This window comes from Haliotis cracherodii, unplaced genomic scaffold, assembly GCF_022045235.1.
Source record: "Haliotis cracherodii isolate W230 unplaced genomic scaffold, xgHalCrac1.p SCAF_15, whole genome shotgun sequence".
In the NCBI taxonomy this organism is placed as follows: Eukaryota; Metazoa; Mollusca; class Gastropoda; order Lepetellida; family Haliotidae; genus Haliotis; species Haliotis cracherodii.
In genome coordinates, this window is record NW_027266270.1 from 26,585,206 (window position 1) to 26,607,090 (window position 21,885).

General features: G+C 41.5%; 1 protein-coding gene across 2 annotated transcripts in view; it reads right to left on the reverse strand.

The window, feature by feature from the left end:
- Positions 1-21,885, reverse strand: part of LOC139462428 (lamin-B2-like) — a 47,537-nt gene that overhangs the window by 16,512 nt on the left and 9,140 nt on the right. For both annotated transcript variants that reach the window (XM_071244136.1, XM_071244137.1), the window contains exons 2-11: positions 19,695-20,438; positions 17,296-17,385; positions 16,283-16,474; positions 14,980-15,259; positions 14,488-14,613; positions 13,310-13,530; positions 11,501-11,943; positions 10,621-10,807; positions 2,243-2,318; positions 478-708 (exon numbers count right to left, since the gene is read on the reverse strand). In XM_071244136.1, the coding sequence (XP_071100237.1) occupies positions 478-708; positions 2,243-2,318; positions 10,621-10,807; positions 11,501-11,943; positions 13,310-13,530; positions 14,488-14,613; positions 14,980-15,259; positions 16,283-16,474; positions 17,296-17,385; positions 19,695-20,438 (2,590 nt within the window). The remainder of the gene's footprint in view (positions 1-477; positions 709-2,242; positions 2,319-10,620; positions 10,808-11,500; positions 11,944-13,309; positions 13,531-14,487; positions 14,614-14,979; positions 15,260-16,282; positions 16,475-17,295; positions 17,386-19,694; positions 20,439-21,885) is intronic.

Genomic DNA, 21,885 nt, shown 5'->3' on the forward strand with positions numbered 1-21,885 from the left:
TTGTGGGGCTACATTATCAGTTTGGTCATGGGGATACATTATCAGTTTGGTCGTGGGGTTATGTCATCAGTTTGGTCGTTGGGTTACCTTATCAGTTTGGTCGTTGGGTTACATTATCAGTTTGGTCGTGGGGTTACGTTATCAGTTTGGTCGTGGGGTAACATTATCAGTTTGGTCGTTGGTTACATTATCAGTTTGGTCGTGGGGTTACGTTATCAGTTTGGTCGTGGGGTAACATTAACAGTTTGGTCGTTGGGTTACATTATCAGTTTGGTCGTGGGGTAACATTATCAGTTTGGTCGTTGGGTTACATTATCAGTTTGGTCGTTGGATTACATTATCAGTTTGGTCGTGGGGTTACGTTATTAGTTTGGTCGTGGGGTAACATTATCAGTTTGGTCGTGGGGTAACATTATCAGTTTGGTGGTGGGGTAACATTATCACTTAGGTCGTGGGGCTACATTATTAACTCCCTACCTGGCCATTAGGGCGACACAAGATGGAGGTGCACTCTGGTCCAGTGCCCCACTTCTGCTGTTCCTTCCACACAAAGTCCGAGGGAGGCTGGTGGAGGATGGGGTCGTTCATCCCTGACCACACGGTGATGGTGGAGTTGGATGGGAACTTGGTGCGAGGGGGGAAGCGGTACACTGCCACAGGGTGGCCGCCCACATTCTGCTGCAGCATGAAGCCTCCGAACTCCAGTTCCTGTTCCAATACACACCCTGTCATCATGCTACTCTCAGATTATCATCAGCACGAGATGCTCTTTTGTCACTGATATGCCAGACTGAGTACTGGGATGTTGGGTCTGAACAGTATTGCAGATATTTCATATTTTTTATGCATACAGCCATATTCCAACAATATTACCATGTCGGCCTGCTTTTGTGAGTGAGTAGGATTTTATGCCACTGTTAGCAATAATCCAGGAATATCACGGCGGGGAACACCAGCATGGGCATCAAATATTGTAACAACGTGGAATCGAACGAAGACCTTCTGCGTGACGCTTTAACCACAAGGCTACCCTCTTTATGTCATGGCCAGGCAAACCAGTGACATCATAGTATGACAACAATTGAAAAGCCAGGTCACAATGCCTGACCACCCAATCCCCATGTCACAATGCCTGACCACCGAATTCCCATGCCACAATGCCTGACCACCCAATCCCCATGTCACAATGCCTGACCCCCCAATCCCCATGTCACAATGCCTGACCCCCCAATCCCCATGTCACAATGCCTGACCACCCAATCCCCATGTCACAATGCCTGACCACCCAATCCCCATGTCACAATGCCTGACCACCCAATCCCCATGTCACAATGCCTGACCACCCAATCCCCATGTCACAATGCCTGACCACCCAATCCCCATGTCACAATGCCTGACCACCCAATCCCCATGCCACAATGCCTGACCACCCAATCCCCATGTCACAATGCCTGACCACCCAATCCCCATGTCACAATGCCTGACCACCCAATCCCCATGTCACAATGCCTGACCACCCAATCCCCATGCCACAATGCCTGACCACCCAATCCCCATGTCACAATGCCTGACCACCCAATCCCCATGTCACAATGCCTGACCACGCAATCCCCATGTCACAATGCCTGACCACCCAATCCCCATGTCAAGCTAAGATTTAAGATCCAAAGGAATACCTCATCCTTCTGCAGTGCTGTAGCCAGCCGGGTGGGCAGAGGCAGTTGAAAACATTTTTCCTTTTGAAAGTTATCTTGAATAAGAAATAAATAATCATATTTGCCCCCCTGTCAAAAAAAGTTAACTACGGCCTTGTTCTGGTGTCCTTATTCATTATACATTTTAAAAGCGAAATTTTCAGTGTAATCGAAGAGACCAATATTACATGTATCTACACTAGGAATAACTGTTTTAAAAAGAACACTAATACTTGTGGCATGATTGTGCGTGGTGTCATCTTCTTGATATGGTCCCTTGGACATGCCAGAAACCTATGATTGTGGGTTCAAATCCGGGTTCGCCCCGATTATGTTTCTAGGTTTGTCAGCACCATACCCGTACTCGTGGGTTTCACCGAAGTGGTAAACGTCTGAGACCTGCATCACTTCGGGCTTTCCTCCCACATTAAGCTGACAAGCCGTGATATGACTGGAATACTGTCAAAAGCGGCGTTAAACCCAACTCACTCACTCTTAATATGGCTTTGCTGAAATGTCACATTCATTGATAATGTTGATTGTCTCACCTGTGCCCCATCGTTGAGGAGTCGGACGTATTTTCCGTCTTGCTGGACCTCCATGATCTTCACATCTCCAATAGCACTGCGGGCACAAGCCATGGTGTTACAGTCAGGAATACTGGTGTAGAGCACCCACCACAACACAGTGGGAACAGACACTACTATCAAAGGTCACTACTTATAAGTCACAATGATGTTGGCGATGAGGACGTAGCCTGTAATCCTGTCAGCATCCACGACCAAAGATCTGAATGTACTCCTTTCAGTATGGATGCCAGAATATTTTCATAAATATCCCAAATGATCTTCAAAGGAGCATGAGAGGGAGATAACTCTGATCATCAAATATAACTTGTCCCAATGTTACCCACTAAAAAGTACGACAACTTCAATCCTATTACAAATTTAGTGAAAGGTTTTTCTTTATCAAATCACATACACATCATATGAAATAGGAATAAGACACTGGTAAAGGCCAATGTGAGAGTTCACAAATATCCTGTGGTTTAGGGTGTGATGCGCAAGTATTCCAGTATTCGTCAGGACAATTTCCAAATATTAACTTAGAGTTTAGCAGTGATACAACTTCCAACGTTTTCAGTTACACATAAAATCAACCTAAACATCCAATGACTATTGTGCTTTAGGAAAACACCAAGGAAATGCATGGAACGATGGATTTCCAGACTAAATCCTCTAACACAAGCACAGGACTAACTCTAGGACTGAGCAGCACTGTTAAATGTCAAACTGTTCCCAACATCCACAACTAAGACTCTCCAACCTGTCCTCTTCCACTCCTACAACCATACACTGTTTCCCTTCCATAGTTACTCCTTGAAACAAGCACAATGGAATGTCAGAATTCCTAAGTCTCCTTCCAATACCATGTTGACTGTCTGGTAATAAACTACTGTGAAATGATGAAGTGTTTTATCAGCCTGCCGCCTCTAACTGTGGCCACTAACTACAGGAGCTGGTTTCTATGTACAGGTAACCGCTAAGCCCTCTCAAGCTCTGCCGGGTGCTACTGCTAATTTATATTCAAATGATCTGCTATTGTGCAGTGTACCACCACTAACATTGATAAGGGGATTAGCGCTACAACACTGTGTCTGAAAGGCAGAGGTTTGTGACTTTTAACCTTCCTCTGTGATACTGCTCTGTGACATATTGTGTTACTCATGGAGGGAGCGATCGCCCTACACACAACCTTTCCTGCCGGGCCAGGTCTGACAGCCTCTATATGGCTGCATGATTGCCACCATTTTAAAGTTGCATAATGGTGGGGCCAGGCTGTCACTCAAGGAGCCTTGCTTTAAAAAGAGACTTGTGTGTTCTATTGAAGACCGTACATGACTGACAGCCGTATGATCAATATATATTTGATAGCACTAGATAGAGAAATCTGTATCAGACCATTGTCAGCTATCTAATCAATCATATCACGTACAATGTTCTTGGATTATTCCAGGCAAATCCCTGGCAAATATTCTTAATTATTTTTTCTTCTATTTCTTGATTTACAGATGAGCAAACCCAATTTTTCGCAAATATTCATAAATACAAAAGAAACAGCAGCTGTCTTTTTCTTGCCATGCTCACAAATTTCCAGTGGTATAAAAATCCTCAGTAAAAGATGAACATGTATGTGGGAAGGGACATAATTAAAGAACCCTTTGACTTTCTACTCAAGAAACACACCAATCAGCATCTTTTGACTTCCTACTACTGACACCAACCACAGAACAATATCTTAGAAGATGATTAACCGTGTGGTCTTCAAAATAATATCATTAAATCAGAGCAGAAACTTTGATGTCATGCTTATCCGGCCATTGATAAGTCTAATACATGTGGTCAAAGTACCTGGAAGACCTTATTCCCATTTACATTGTTTTTGTTCTTTGTGTCACGCCACACTTAGCAATTTTCCAGCCCTATGACACCGACCTGTACATAATCTGGACCAGACTATCCAGAGATTGTGTGTTATTGTGAGCAACCCTCTGTCAAGGAACAATGACACACAACCAACCATGTCACTGAACCTGACCATCTAATCCAATAAGTTGCCTCCTTTTACCATCATAAGTTGCTAGGGAACTATTCTTACCAGGAATCTCCATGACAGCCTATTTCCATGGCAATGGAAGATAAATATTTATTATTTTCCTGCAAATAAAAGTTTAAGAACTTCATACAACAAACAAAACCGTACATGCATGACAGCAGGGTACAATTTCATTCTGTTTTACCACGGACATATATACCAACTGCAACAGGTGCAACCAAGTGAATTAATCAGGTTGCACCACCAAAATATCGGCTGCACCTTTTATAAAAAAATTGAAACACTGTATTTTAAGTTATTTTGAAGATCAAATAAATTCAAAAAGAAAATAAACTTGAAAATGTATGTTATTTTGAGGAAATCTGTATATGGCTTTTAACATCTTGATACCAAGTGAACAACCTTAAACAAAAGTTTCAAAGTGTCTGTTTGTTGTGATTGTAACCTGAAGAGTGACTGTTCTTGTGGTTATTATGAAGAATTAGTTCTGTGAGTTCACTGCATTCAGACCTGTGATTTTCACTATTTTCATAAACTCTTGTTACCTGGATTCTAAAAGATTTGCAGCCAGTTCTAAAAGAATTCAGTTTTCCGCTATTATGAAATAAAACTCACACAGTTGCCATTTACTTGTGGTGGAAAATGTGACCTGCACTGGGTGCAGCCGGGCAATACAAGTTGCCTGCACTAGCAATGTTTCACCTGCACTGATGCAGCTTGGATATAGCGAAATCGATCCTTGGACAGTGTTTTGGATAATAACCATGTTGAAATTCTGAACAGGAACTATGATACGACACCACCACAAGGTTGCATTGTGGGAAGGGTATGAGGATACTCATAAGGTCATAGTTATTTTGTTTTTTTCAACCTCACAATGTAAATCAATATGTCTGATACTTGAAATGACACAAGATAAGACTGAATACCTTCTGCACGAAATGACACCAAAATACTGTCAGTGACCTCATGCTGGCTTGATAATGGTAACCTGACACAAGATCAATGGCCGCCAGTCTTGTAGCTAGTAGACTGAATACAGCAGTAAGGAATGTCAAAACTGATAAACTGGTGATCTTTCAGACTGATTCCGGTTCGTCAAACATTAATTCTTTTATTTACAGATAAGTGACCTAACATGTGAAAAGTGATAAAAAATAGAAAAGTGTTTGCATGTACTTGCAAAACAGAAGTAGGATCCCTTCAGAATTTCTAGTCCCCAGAAATCATTACATACCATCACACATTTCAGCATTAGACCATTACCATATTTGGTGTAATACCTACATACTACAAGCTCCCTCATACCAGAATAAAGTACTTGGCCTCTATCCAACATAAAGAGGAAGCAAAAGGCATTTTTTCTGTAATGACATTGAGTCAAATCTGTCCCAGGAGATTCCAGGTAAGAATATATAACTCATGCTTGTCGTAGGAGGCATCAGGCTCGGTGATGTGGTTGATTGTATGTTATTATATCTCAGTTGCATGGTATGATGCTCATGATGTCAATCACTGGAGTGTCTGGTCCAGACTCAATTATTTACAGACTGTGTCATATAGCTGGAATATTGCTGAGTGCTACAGGTCAATAGACTACCTTCAATTTCAAACTTTCGCGGTAGGTTTATTATCTAAGTGAGTTACCTTAAGAATGAATTTGATTTAAAAAAATAAGGGACAAGTATTTCAAGAACATTCCTAAGGCTATCCAGCATATTCATAAAACCATATACGATGTCCCTAGGTGGAATTCAATTCAACAATGAAAACATCGCATATGGTGCACATTTAAAGTAGGTCACAGTGACGGTCCACTGATATCATAAAATTGTCATCACTTGCAGCGGTAGAAACTAACAGGTTTGATCCACTAGTCCTTATAATGATAACATATACGATATAGCAAAACCCTTAAAAAGGGCAAATTTCTACTAGTCCTTATGATACCTTAACTATTGGGCAGTTTGGCAAGGACAACAGGACTAGTGCCAATTTCTAACGCTGCACTTGTCATACAAACGTATTCAAAATATTCAATCACTAAATGAAGAAGATTTTCACTACATGAAGAAGATTTATCTTAAATCTGAAGAAAAAGGCATTTTTGTCAAAATGGCAAACATACCTTCACTGTGACCTTGAGCTTACACTAAGCTACTCACAACCTTTTTGATCTGTCCCTGCCCTAAGGAAGACACATACCATGTAACTGGGGATGCTTCAAGATATTGTCAGATTTTGACTGTAACCGTTCCATTTTGTTTTTGAAACCATGCACTGCTTGGACATCACAGGGTAGACCTGTAGACCTGGGGTAGACGAGGTCTTCAGCAACCCATGCTTCCCGTAAAAGTCAACTATGCTTGTCATAAGAGGCGACAAACGGGATTCGGTGGTCAGGCTTGCTGACTTGGTTGATGCATGTCATTGTATCCCAATTGCATAGATCGATGCTCATCATAACAATTACTGGTAAGGAACTCATGTGCATCCTGATAAGGAACTCATGTGCATCCTGATAAGAAACTCATGTGCATCCTGATAAGGAACTCATGTGCATCCTGATAAGAAACTCATGTGCATCCTGATAAGGAACTCATGTGCATCCTGATAAGGTTGAGGAACTTGTCACGTGACACCAGCATGGTGTAAAGCGGAAAGAAAGTGTTCATGCAGCAAGTGTGTGGAGTGAGGTGACACACTAGTGTCCTACCTCCCCATCACCGCGCTCAGACTGGGATCACAGTGTGAGTGTATCATTGATACATGTATATATCTCCATGTCTTTGGATTTCTATCAAGCACTACATGGAGTAAAGTAATTTACTACTTTTCATTAAAGTAAAATAATGAGATATCATATGCAAACAAAAATCACATTCTTTTGCTGTGAATTTTACGCTGTATTGATATTATCATAACTTTGAATCAATGGTTGTGAATTACAGTGTGGCCACGTACGTACGCACGCACGCACGGCACGGCACGGCACGGCACGGCACGGCACGGCACGGCACGGCACGGCACGGCACGGCAACGCACGCACGCCACGCACGCACGCACGCACACACCATTCAGTGACGAGGACAAGCCCTAGCATCCCTACTGGAGTGCACTTACCGTTCCAGATTTACCGGTGTGAGGGGTTACATAGGAATACAGGGTGGGTGAATTGCAGGTGTGTTGGTGCACAGGAAGGGAGGTAACTCTAAAACACTTCAATGACAGTTCATGCACAATGTAGCTTATGTTTCGCATGCAGTAGACAATGCTTTAAAATCATTGCATTGATTGAACCTAGGTATGTCTCAAGACAAGCAAACACTTTACCCACTAGTCCACCACCCAGTAATATCAGGAAAATATCCAAACTATTTGTAACCAGTCATAATCAATGTGGTCAGTGGTCGGGAAAGAATGGCTCATAAACATTCAACCCCACCAATTCCCAGCACTACTTCTCAACCCTGTCTCTGGACACAGCCATGAGCTACATGACCTTCATCTTAGCTTCACCACGGACCACAATAAGCTTCACCAAGGACACCCTTAGCTCCACCTAGGGACACTATAAGTTTCACCAAGGACACCATAAGCTTCACCAAGGATGCCGTAAGATTCACCAAGGACACCCTAAGCATTACCAAGGACACCATAAGCTTTACCAAAGACACAATAAGCTTCACCAAGGACATCATAAGCTTCACCAAGGACACCGTAAGCTTTACCAAGGACACCCTAAGCTTCACCAAAGACACCATAAGCTTCACCAAGGACATCATAAGCTCCACCTAGGGACACTATAAGTTTCACCAAGGACACCATAAGCTTCATCAAGGATACAGTAAGATTCACCAAGGACACCCTAAGCTTTGCTAAAGACACCATAAGCTTGACCAAGGACACCCTAGGCTTCACCATGGACACCGTTAGCTCCAACTAGGGACACCATTAGCTTCACCAAGGACACCATAAGCTCCACTAAGGACACAATAAGCACCACCAAGGACACCCTAAGCTCCACTAAGGACACCATAAGCTTCACCAAGGACACCATAAGTTTCACCAAGGACACCATAAGCACCACCAAGGGCACCAAAAGCTCCTCTAAGGAAACCATAAGCTTCACCAAGGACATCATAAGCTCCACTAGGGACACCATAAGCGCCACCAAGGACACCATAAGCTCCACTAGGGACACACTAAGCTCCACCAAGGACACCATAAGCTCCTCTAAGGACACCATAAGCTCCACTAAGGACACCATAAGCGCAACCAAGGACACCATAAGCTTCACCAAGGGATGCCATCACACATGTGCACACTGAACCCTTGTATCTTACCTGTAGGTGTATTGGCTGACTACGATGGTGTGGTGGGGGCTAGGGGTAGAAATAGTAGGTCATTTGCAAAGACTGACCATTATTATAGAAGTGTGTTTCATATCAATATTAGGCTTTTATTTATTCCTCTGCTTACAAAACACATAATAATCATATTAAATGTGTTCTCTTAGTAGTGTCAGAGTCAACTCTCCTCGTAGTACTATCAGCTGACACTACTAACACTAAACTGATGAATGTCTTGTACTGACAGTCACTGGGTTACTTCCCTTCTTCGTAGCTGCCAACTTTCCCAAATTAGTATTTTATTACAGCATGGTATCATCTACATAACAGTACAGCCATGTGATTATGAAACTCAGTCTATAATTATATCACTTAGTTTCTATTTCGACTACAACAACTTCTAATAACAGAGAGGACAAATGAAACACTATTACTATTGCCAGGCTAAATAATGATCATCACTTACGCCTATGAAAATTTAGTCCTAAAAATATTTTTCACACATTGCCACAATATTTGTATGAATTCAGGAAGAAATCATAGTTTCCTATTTCCTATAAATTCGTAACACATACGAAGCACTTGGGACAGTTGGCAGCTAGGCGTCTAATAAAAACCTACTTTGAAGTTTTCAACATTGTTTAAATTAGTTAACACCCATCAGGATAAAAAACAACAACTCATGATGGCTTTAAGTGTATTCTAAATTTGCAAAGTGTCGCTTCAGGGATCTGGAAACCAAATGACTTAAATAAAGTACTAGGTTGAATAAAAACACCAAACATATCTGCTATTTTTTTATCATTTTGCTATATGTCAAAGGTTTACTTCCATTCAAATACTGACCTAGTTTAAAACCTTTTTCAATTCTGAAATTATATACAGCAGAACATGGATATAACGAAATTACAAACGGAGACATCAGTTCATTATATATGTTGTTCATTATATACATTCTCGCTCTGAAATGTCTGTCAACATGGATAAAACAAAACACAAAAAATTGCAGCACTGACTTGTATTAGCAGTGATCACTTCATGACATTCAATTAATAACATTATTTTTATAACATTTTTAGAACATTGTTCATCAAATATGCCTTTAGTATTTCAGGATTTACATACACATGTGTAGTCGGTGATTTTGCTCTGGCCTCGTTTTGCTGACTGCATTCATGAAACTGCCTCGATGAGATCAGCCAAATATCAAATGATTTTTTTCTCAGTTTACTTTTGCGTATTCAGGAAAATCGTAAGTGTTTCAAGAGCTTAAGGATAGTTTTCAATGTTAATTTTGGAATGTCAAATTCCACTGCAGTGTCTTTTTTAACTTTTATGGCATCAACAGCATTTGTAATTCTCAACTTCGTATCTAGACTGACAGCTTTCCTCTCACTATTGTCCACCATGATAGCATGTGCAAATGAACTGACACTTTGACACAATCTCATGAAATTTATATGTTTAATGTTTGTTTTACAGATAAGATTAGTCCAATTACAGGTAATATGGTTGAATTGTCACTGCTGATCATATTGATTCACCACAATTCGCCGCTGATTGCTTATAGTCAACTGTCAGTGACACTTGACACTTGAATGAGATTTCTCAGTTCGCTATACATGTCAGTAATAAGTGGTATTTGAGCTTTCGGGATCACATATCAGCTTGCTATATAAGCTAGTTTACTGTAGAAAGTTTGTTATATATGGACATTTTATATGATGATATAGAGGAGATAAATCAGGGTTTTGTGACAGTTTGTTGTATTCGTTTCTTCACTCTATCCATGTTCGTTATATCCGTGTTCTACTGTAGGTACGTATCAGACTCAGCTTGAACAAAAAGAGACTGGACTAAAAAATATCTTCCACATTCTGAAATTTTAGTTTGGGGGTTGTAGGTCAAATAAATAAAAATAAAATGCCTTTTTGGCTGAAACTGAGATGAAGACTCACCTGGATGTTGCAACGGTGTAGTCGTGGTAGGTGGAGCTGGGAGGACGCTCGAGGGGGCTGCTCTTGGGGCGGAGGGAGCTGTAGAGAGTGTCCCTCTGTAGGTCCTGGAACATCTCATCAAAGTAGTCCTTGCCCTGCCCCAGGGAGGTGGGAACCAGGGGTAGGTTGTGACTCCTTGGTCCTGAAACTGAGGTGAGAGAGGGTTAGATGAGGGTGAGAAGGGTTAAGGTGAGAGGGGCTTAGTTTAGGGTGAGAAGTGTTAACTGAGGGTGTGAGGGTTAACTGAGGGTGAGTAGGATTGAGCTGAGGTGAGAGAGGGTTACCTGAGGGTCAGAAGGAAAGCTGGGGGTCAGAAGGAAAGCGGGGGGTGAAAAGGGTTTAGTTGAGGGTGAGCGGGTTAGCTGAGGGTGAGAAGGGTCTAGCTGATGATGGTGGGAGGATGAGCTGAGTGTGAGAGGGTTAGTTGACGGTGAGAGGGTTAGCTGAGGGTGAGAAGGGTCTAGCTGACGATGGTGAGAGGATGAGCTGAGTGTGAGAGGGTTAGTTTACGGTGAGAGGGTTAGCTGACAGTGAGAGGGTTAGCTGACAGTGAGAGGGTTAGCTGAGTGTGAGAAGGGTCTAGCTGATGATGGTGAGAGGATGAGCTGAGCGTGAGAGTGATAGTTGACGATGAGAGGGTTAGCTGACAGTGAGAGGGGCTTGGTTCAGGGTGCAAGGATTTAGCTGAGAGCACAAGGGTTCAGTTGAGGGTGAGAGGTGTTAGTTGAAGCAAGTAAATTAACAGACTGGATAAATGTTCCTCCTGCTTTTATTTCTTTTCTAATTCCAGTTTTTTTTTATGGTCAGTCAAAAAATTATACAGCCTAACTGGAGATCCTACCTGGAGCCGACTTTGCCCTCTGATATTTGTGTGAGGTGACTGGGCCACGAGGTGTTTCAGGAGGTGATGGCTCCACCTGCAACCGGTTCACACTGGGCGACGTCTCGTACATGTACTTGGAGGTGGCCAATGGGAACTCAATAGTGGGCTCAGTAGGGTCCAGATAGTTGGGGATATGGGTTGTGGTGAAGTCCGGTTCGTACGGTGAGGTGGTCCCCAGGGGTATGGTGTAGTCCGGTAAGGCAGAGGAGGAGATTGGGTCTCCGGGGTAGGTTGGTGGCATGATGGGGATGTAGGAAGACGAAGCAGCAAGGGACGTGTTGAAGTTCCCCATGGCCGGTGGGGAGGCTGAGTAGGGGTAGGCGGTAGGGGGTAGAGGTCTCTCGAAAGTCACGGGCACAGAGGTCGGTTGTGTTGTGCCGACATTCACTTGAACTCGGAGTCTGTGAAAGAGATACAATTCCTGTCAGATAAATAGAAGGGAGCTAATTCGGGGATTATGATAAAGTAACTGATCAATATATTAAAACCAATATTTGAGTTGTATTTAGATTCAGAAGAAGATTCTGGTTCATCTCTGGCACCACCTAAGCATTCTCTTTCTCTCATTCTACCTTGGGCCCACTTCAACTCATCATCCCTCCTGCCATCCCAATCTTTCTTCTCACACACCAACCTTTCTGCCCCATTCCATACTTTATCTCATCTCCTTACCTCCAACACTTTCCCAAACCCCCCTTTCATTCCTGTACTCAGCCCATCTCCTTAACTACAACTCCCAACCTCCCCCATCCCTTCCTGTATTCAGCCCGTCTCCTTAACTACAACTCCCAACCTCCCCCTTCCCTTCCTGCATTCAGCCCATCTCCTTACCTCCAACACTTTCCCAAACCCCCCTTTCATTCCTGTACTCAGCCCATCTCCTTAACTACAACTCCCAACCTCCCCCATCCCTTCCTGTATTCAGCCCGTCTCCTTAACTACAACTCCCAACCTCCCCCTTCCCTTCCTGCATTCAGCCCATCTCCTCACCTCCCCCTTTCCCAAACCCCCCTTTCATTCCTGTACTCAGCCCATCTCCTTAACTACAACTCCCAACCTCCCCCTTCCCTTCCTGTACTCAGCCCATCTCCTTAACTACAACTCCCAACCTCCCCCTTCCCTTCCTGTACTCAGCCCATCTCCTTAACTACAACTCCCAACCTCCCCCTTCCCTTCCTGCATTCAGCCCATCTCCTCACCTCCCCCTTTCCCAAACCCCCCTTTCATTCCTGTACTCAGCCCATCTCCTTAACTACAACTCCCAACCTCCCCCTTCCCTTCCTGTACTCAGCCCATCTCCTTGACTACAACTCCCAACCTCCCCCTTCCCTTCCTGTACTCAGCCCATCTCCTTAACTACAACTCCCAACCTCCCCCTTCCCTTCCTGTATTCAGCCCGTCTCCTTAACTACAACTCCCAACCTCCCCCTTCCCTTCCTGTATTCAGCCCGTCTCCTTAACTACAACTCCCAACCTCCCCCTTCCCTTCCTGCATTCAGCCCATCTCCTTAACTACAACTCCCAACCTCCCCCTTCCCTTCCTGCATTCAGCCCATCTCCTTAACTACAACTCCCAACCTCCCCCTTCCTTCCTGTATTCAGCCAATCTCCTTAACTACAACTCCCAACCTCCCCCTTCCTTCATGAATTCAGCCCATCTCCTTAACTACAACTCCCAAACTGCCCTTCCCCTTCATGAATTCAGCCCATCTCCTCACCTGCACCTCCCAAACTTTCCCCAATTCATTCTCTCTCTACACAGCTCACCTCTTCTCCTCTTCCTCCAGGAGTAGCTTGAGAGACTCTATCTCGGCCTTGAGCGGTACTTTGGCCTCCCGTATGGATGTGGCCTCCTTTATCTTGGTGAAGAGGACCTCCTGCACATCACGTAGCTTCTTCTCCAGGGTGCGGATGTTGTCTGCAGAACGTCTGCGTTCTACTCCCAGCATGTCCTCCAGGGACTTCCTCTGGTGTTCCATGTTTGACAGCTGGAAGACAGAAATATCACATTATTAACTTTCTAAAATGCAGTCATTTTCAAGATACTGAAAACTTGAATGGAAGATTATATATTCAATCGGAAAATCGAAAATTAATTCTTTGGCTTATGTTTTGGAAGATATTAAGCATTTTGTTTTGAAATATTCAAGGTAATATTTAGATATGAAATGTGCTATAATTCTAAACTAAGAATTAAATATATGTACAAATATAGTATATGTTGGGTTGATAACTATAGCTAATAACAGGTAGATACACTATTATTTGTTGGAAATAAGGTGAGACACCCCCAACAAATTCACCCATTTGAACTGTAGCAGAGCACTGAGTGTCATGGATTACCTCCCTTGATTCTTACTGAACCAGTTATGCCCCTCACAGTGTCCTTCTGTGCAACATGTGTGCTGTTTGCAAAGAATGGGATACATGGCCCCATTTTATCCAACCCTCTTTAGTCTTCTTTTACAAAAGAGTGGGATACGAGGCCCCATTATACCCAATTCTCTTTAGTCTCCTTTTACAATAAAATAAGATACATGGCCCCATTTTACCCAATTCTCTTTAGTCTCCTTTTACAATAAAATAAGATACATGGCCCCATTTTACCCAATTCTCTTTAGTCTCCTTTTACAACAAAATGGGATACATGGCCCTATTTTACCAAATTCTCTTTACTCTCCTTTTACAACAAAAAGGGATACATGGCCCCATTTTACCACACCCTCTTAAGTCTCCTTTTACAACAGAATGGTCACAGGGGCCCATTTTACCCACTCGTCCTTAGTCTCCTTTTACAACAGAGTCAGATACAGGGCCCCAGGTAACCAAATACTCCTAAGTCTCTATTATATAACAGAATGGGTCAAGGGGCCCCTTTTCAACCAATCCTCTTAAGTCTCCTTTCCCAACAGAACTGTAAAAGCATCGTGTGTGTGTTAACTGACCTGTCCCTCCAGTGACCTGACCCTGGCCTTCATCTCCCCTGCTGACCCCTCCAGCTGGGTCATCTCTGTCTGAAGACGCTCGATCGTCCCGGCATCGTTGTCCAACTGAATCCTCAGAGCTGCAATCTGCACATACAGGTACTAGTTTAGCCTCATGATCATTGAGATCAGTGAATGTTTCTGTGGAAATCACAATGGCATGCTGTTTGACTGTATACTATAATTAATGTATGAAGCAGGGTTCAATGGCAGACCCTTCATAAAGGAAACCTTTTCCAATCTGGAATTTATCCAGCTTCTGAATAATATGAGCATTTCTGATTAAATGCAGTGTTTATACGCTTACCTGACTACACAGTGCCTGTAGATGTAGCGTCAAGTAATTATAAAAATTTACTATTTAAAAAAATGACAGGAATCACATTTTCACATCATCTTGATAAAGGTAAAGGACAATTTCCATAATCCAAATGTCAGTGCAACAAAACTCACATTTCTGTTATATTCTGCATCAGACTCCATCTGGTATTTCTTGAACTCCGCTTCCGAGGCTTCTCGTACACTCTTCAGCAGATCGCCCATGGAGGTGTCATTCTTGCTCAGTTCCCGGACCTTGGCCTCCAGACTCAGAATAGTTCCTGTTGATGTCTCCACTCGGTTCCGGAGTTCAAGGACCTGTTGTGCATTGACCTGGTCGTTGAACTCGAGTTTCTTCATCAGCTGTTGGACGCGGTCCTCTGCCTCCTGGCGAGCGACCTGTTCCACCTCATACCTATAAATATATATTAATATGGACTGTGACAATTCATTTAGGTTTGGGTGCATCAAAATATATAGAGGATAGTATATGAGTGTTCATGTCATACTATGTTCACGACCTGAGTGTTGAAATTCCGGTATTTCCGAAATACCTGAATTCAGGCACGAGTGTTGTACACATAGTATGACATTAACATGAATATAATGGTCCTTTTATTACTGAAGAAGATGTCTACATACAGAGATGAATTTTAGCATTTACCTATAAGGACAGCAAGTCGTAACAGTAAGGGAACCGCAATTTGTTAAATGATGTCAACAATCTTCAGCTATGACATCAGTCCTAGTGTGACGTCATTCCGACCTCATGTCATAAAAAGGTTCAAATGATGTCAACATTGCTGTTCAGATGATGGAAAAAATACACTGTTGTCTCGTGACGTGATATGACCCAAGGGCACATATGATTTTTATGAACCCCGATGTGTGTACCCTCGTAGGTAATAAATTGTGATACGATACCTGGAGTCTCGCATTTCATTGATGTATTGTTTCATAAACAAAATTGCTTTGGTGGTGATTGAGACTGCACATTATTACTGGTATACTGGTGTACTTCAAAATGCTTTTCAAACGATACGTATTGCAATGCTTTTTCTGTGCTTGAGTCTTTGGAGTTAAAAAAATATAACAAATTTCGTTCTTATTTGTATCATTTAGCCTAAATTCTACACAGAAATTCATTCACAAATAATGTTTCCCTTTGAAATTGATTGACAAAATGTCAGAAAAGCGGAAGTTATTTTCTCCCCTCTATCTGTGACCACTATGTAGTCTGCTGACATCATAGCAAAAGAATCTGCATGTATAATCAGTGTCAATCACTGTCAAACACATTAGTTCCCAATATACATTACCGGTACGGATCGCTATACAGATACCTATATTGCAAAATAGTGCAATACAATTTGTGGCCAATACACAGCCCTTGTGGTTATGTTAGGCATCTTTTCATGGAAAGTACCCCATGACTCACCGATGTTTCAGAGTCTCATTCTCTCGAGTAAGGCCCTCGACGTTACGCTGGAGCAGCTCAGAGTTGTTCGGGCCTTTCATGGTGGCAGCCATCTTTGCTGAGTGAAGCTGAGCCTCAAGGCCAGAGACCTGTCGCTGAAGTAAGGTCGTCTCTTCCACAAGCTTCCGACTCTTGTCACTCTCCACGCTTAGTCTGGGGAGATATTTCATATCATCTTCATTCAACTTTCATTCATATCGCTTCTAACCAAGGGGTAGTTGGAAGCTAAAGGTTGAAATCATACACATCTGCACCACCTCCTCTGAGTGTGTCAGTTAAAACGTTATATAGTACTACCTACTCATCTCCTGTCAAACCCATGATGCTGAATCTTTGCATAGAGGATCACACCCTAGTGTCTAAAAAGGTCCGAGTTCCAATATGATTTTAATTATGGTGAGCCATGGCAGCCATATTGAAATTGTCCTGATTTTGGGTGTATTTTCATTATTGACCATGTTGGGCATTATGGAACATTCATGCTGTTCTGTTGTATGAAAAGATAAGTCTGTTACATATTTCTATTTTTTTCATTTCATTTTTTAATCATCTTAGATTTTAATTGGACCGACTGGTGGTGTAACCACTGAGCTATAAGTTTTTGTCCTTAAACAATATATCACGTGACTAACCATGGGTCCGGGTAGTACTGTGGGTACCTGGGTCCTATTCAGGACCCACCTGACCCGTGTGTCAAAGTTACCAGTCCCAGCCCGACTGTATACCTCTTTCATAGGGACCTGTATTGTTTCTGTTGAAAATATCTATTTCAATGTTTTGTTCATGGCCGTGACATGTTTAACAAAATACAGTGTGTGGTGAATCCCAAATAAAAAGTGCAGGTATAATTTCACTCGGGAGGTAAAATTTCTTTGAAATTGAACCAGACAACAAGACACATACCTGCCTACATTCTACAAGCCCTTTGAAATTATTGCTTGCCACGGGCTGCCAGGCTACCTCTGTGTACCCACCTGTCCTGTATTTCAGCTGCGGCCTGCTGATGCTTGTTGCTCTGTATCTGCAGTGTGTTCTTCTCCCGACTTGTCATTTCAATATCCTTCCTGCAGAAACAGAAACGTAAAGTATTTTATTGCAAACACGTGTTGCTAATAATGTGGGAAGGAAAAGCAAGGCATAAGGGTGGTAACTCTAGTCAGTGATCTGGCAGAGAGCTCCCCCTGGATCAAAGATAGAAGGATATTTGCAGATTGTTTCATAAGGATATGAAATAATATAAGTTTCCGGCTCGTGGAATAAAAGCTAGCTAACAAATACAGAAATACAGGCGCGTAGAGGGCATGTGCATTATACACACAGCCAATGAGTTTTGATTCAACAAATGTTATATTTGGGATAACACTTTCTCAGTAAAGTACCAATTCACGGTACACACCCCCCCCCCCCCCCTTGTTTATTCAGAGTTTTGATTTGTTTCCCTGAGGAAAGACATTACAGTGAGCATGTAAAACCAATAATAGCATGTCAAATAAATCTTAAGTGAAGTATGCAAGTTGGTCCTGTTACTACACTCTCTGGAATTATACTACAAGGGTGCGTTGTGTTAATTGTTTCAGCAGGTCGTTCTTCTTCGTAACAACCCCATATTTACAATGTGCAGAGATTGTAACAATCTAATGAGGACGAGAGAGGATTTAGCCTTGGTTCACAGTTTTGCATAATCGCGGAAAATGAATAGTTGCTCGTTTGGTATAAGCTGGTTAGCGCTAACCAGTACCCCTGCCTCTGTGGGCGATATGGACTTCAATGCTTTCCGATGACACCTTGAAGAAGGAGGTAACCTATACATGAACAGTTGCATCTGGCTTTATCTTAATTAATTTTATTCGTTTTCTTCAAAATTTCATTCAACATTATTTATATTAATTTCAGCAAAATTCATGTGTGAACTGAATGGCAGATGGCACTAACTCACGGATATTGAACAATATATAGTTATCATTGTGACGTATGGCATGGGTAGTTACGAGAGTATTTGGCGAAAACTAATTGTGTGTAATTGACAGTGAAGAGGACGTCTGTTGAAAATCTGAAAATTTTAGTTAGTATGATTGAAGCCAAAATACAGGATTTATGGCAGATATGTAATAGAGGTAGAAGTTTTGTAAGAATTATTAAAAATTTTCAGCCACCATAATCAGATTACTGCTATCAACACCTTGAAATAAACATTATTTGTCAGAGAATGGACACATACATCAAAAATTCTATACCTTGATTCACAAAAAGTCCTTTTTGTTGTTATCAGACTATTGTACAGCACCAAATTATTTTCAAAATCAAAATAGCAAGACCATGGTCTTGGTCTTTATACTTCTTGTCAAATACAATGGTTACTTCATCGAGGGAATGAGAGTTCATATTATCATGAGTGGTGCAAACTTGTTTAATGATGCCACTGGAATCCAAGTGACGTCATTTCTTCTCCAGAGTGGCCATATCTTAAGAGCCATAATATCAGTATATCGTCCCTCGGCAGAAATAAGCGATTTACTTCCCTCATGTCTCCCTCAAGTCACTCCCAAGTACATCATAAATCTAGATAGAACGCTTATGTATGAATAAGCTTGATCCATGATCTATATCCAACATCAAGAAAGTTTCCACTGTCGTCCCAATAACTCAGCAAATGCTACTGCTTTCTGAAGACACATATAATCTAACCAACACACCTGGACAGATATACAGTTCATTGGATTAATTCTAAAAATGAGATGAAAATGTAATTAGAATGTTTACAGAATAATAGGTATTAATACACTTTTATGTCGCCAACGATACACAGAAAACGCATTCAAGATTATTTCACTTAAATTAATAAGCGATGTGCATGCATGTGCATGATTGCTTTTACTAGTCCAGACTTATGGTGGTTTTATAGTGCCAGATGACTGGGATACCATGCCGAGTTTAACATGGATACCCCACTCAGACACAGTAACAGTCACAGAGGTAGAGCTTTGTAATTTTTCGGCTTTTTGTGTCATTGTGTCCCGATGCTATGGACCATTGCTCATTCTTTCAGTCACTGGTTTGCCTGGTCCAAACTCGACTAATTACAGGCCACTGGGTGGTTGCATTATTGTTTAACAATACTCACTCACTCACTAGTGACAAAGTGGTGATTCCAGGTTAGAACAGGTCGTAACAGCAACTTAATAGATCAGGTGCTCTGGCTTGGTTACTTGGTTGATTGCATGTCTTCTTGGATAGTTGGTCACAATATCAATCACTGGAATGTCTTATCCAAACTTGATTATTTACATGCTGCCGTCATATAGCTTAAATATTGCCGTGTGCCGAATTAATCAATTAACAAACAAAGTTACAATGTGACATTCAAGATACTTACCGAAGTTTATCAAGTTCTTGTTCGTAAATATTTTTCAAATTGTTCATTTCTTCTTCTAATATTTTGGCAGATTTGAGGAATGCAGAAGAGTCAATTTGGTTGCCTTGGTCATTAACCATTCGTACACGATTCACGTAGGATGTGAGTCGGTCATTGAGTCTTTGCAGTTCCTCCTTCTCAGACAGTCGAGACACGTTGCCTGGCAACATGCTCATCTCTCCGCCTACAAAGTAACTCATGTTGTGAGATCGTTGCAAAGATGAATGTGAGTACCCTTTGTTAACTTTTGGCACAATTGGTGGACTGTATGGCACTAATGTCCTGTTCTGTTCATTGCTAGCAACATTTAATGGCTGAAACACGTTTTTTGTTGTCACACGAGTTAGCTTCTGTGGAATCGGTCCTTGTATTGTAAATATCTTCTGCTCGTGAGGGCTATGAGGTGTCTGTTCTATACCCTGTTCACTAAGATAGTTCCTACAAGTGATAAAAGTTTTTCCTCTTTCAGCGGGGTTGTCTCCCTTTTTCCCAGTTGGTGCCGTATGGCCGTTCTCAATTTGGTCCACCTCCAACAATTGTTCCAAGAATGGTGAACTTGGCTTTTCACTTTCAGTTTCTGATTGACTACACTCTTTGGTTTCTACATGAGTTGTCTCCTCTTGGCTGGATGTTTTGTGGGTAGTCTCCCCTGTGTCTGTTTGTTGATCAACCTGCTTCTCCCCCTCTTTCACTCCATCAGTGAATCTGAAAATAGCAAATTCTTTGTTTCAATTATTCATAAACTTAAATAAAAAAGTTGTCAGTATTCGGACCCAAACCTTTAGACTTGTTTGACTGAAGATAATTGATTGTTTCTTTTTGTTAGAACATAGATTTTTATACATATTATTCATAATTTCTTATGAACAGTGGTTATAAAATCTTGTTACAAAATGGCTAGCCCAAAAACATTTTGTTAAAAGTCACATTATTTGTTTTTCCAATTTCAGTTGTTTTTCAGTCAGTCTCATAAACCAACTAAAACACAATATAAGGCCCCTGTAGGCTGATATGGGAACCTAAATTTGAACTACTTGTGCTAAATATTACTTGTGTATTCTGAAAAACAGAAATTTCAAGTGAAGGCAGTGTAGGTAACATGTATACATGACAGGCATACTTGACAAACATAATTTGAACTTTGAAACATAAACATCTTTGTGAAAATAATAGCTGCCTTTTCTCCCTGTGATGTCAATATCTATCTTTAAGGAAATTCTTTATCACTCATTATTGGTCCAGTAGACTTACAAATGGCCGTCATAATGTTCTCATTGAACAAAACTTTCATTGAACCGTTTACAAAACCATGAAACTACAAAGACAGGAAGGATATAGCATATTTCCACTCTCAGTTCAGAGGAAGCATTAACCTTTTTAATATCAGGCGAACTCAGAAATCTGGACAACATTTCTCCTTGCTTATGGGGCAGTGTATTCACAAAATAATTGTATTGTGATATAGGTATCTGTATTGCAATGCTTAGCAATATATTGGGAGCTAAAGTGTTTAACAGTGATTGACACTTTTGTTTTTCGATGTTTCTGCCGTTTTGTCAGTCAGTTTTGAACGGAAACTTCATTTGTGAATTAATTTCTGTGAAGATTTTAGGTTAAACAATACAAAAAATAATGAAAACCTTATATTTCTTTACCCAGTATACTGGAACACAGAAAAAATACAGCAATACATAGTTTGAAAAGCTTATGGCAGTATACCTGTATAAGCATACACACATAAACATATTGCACTATTTACCAGCGGTATAACAGTTTTAGTCCACTAGTCCTTATAATGATAACATATAGCTAACCCCTTAAAAAGGTCAAATTTCTACTAGTCCTTATGATACCTTAACTATTAGGCAGTTTGGCAAGGACTACAGGACCAATGCCAATTTCTAACACTGTATACCTGTATCAGCAGGTGATCAGTGATATGGCTCAACCATGAGAACATTTCTGCACCCAGTCCACTTGTAATTTTGTAATTGTACAATGAATAGTAGTGTGTGTTGCAATCCGTTTGACAGAAAGTGGAAATCTATCCGACTTTTCACTGCATAGAAATATATTTTGGATGATCTTTTTTGTCTCCATCCCAAATTTGAAAAACATGCCATCTCAGCTTGGCGAAATGGATACCATGTTT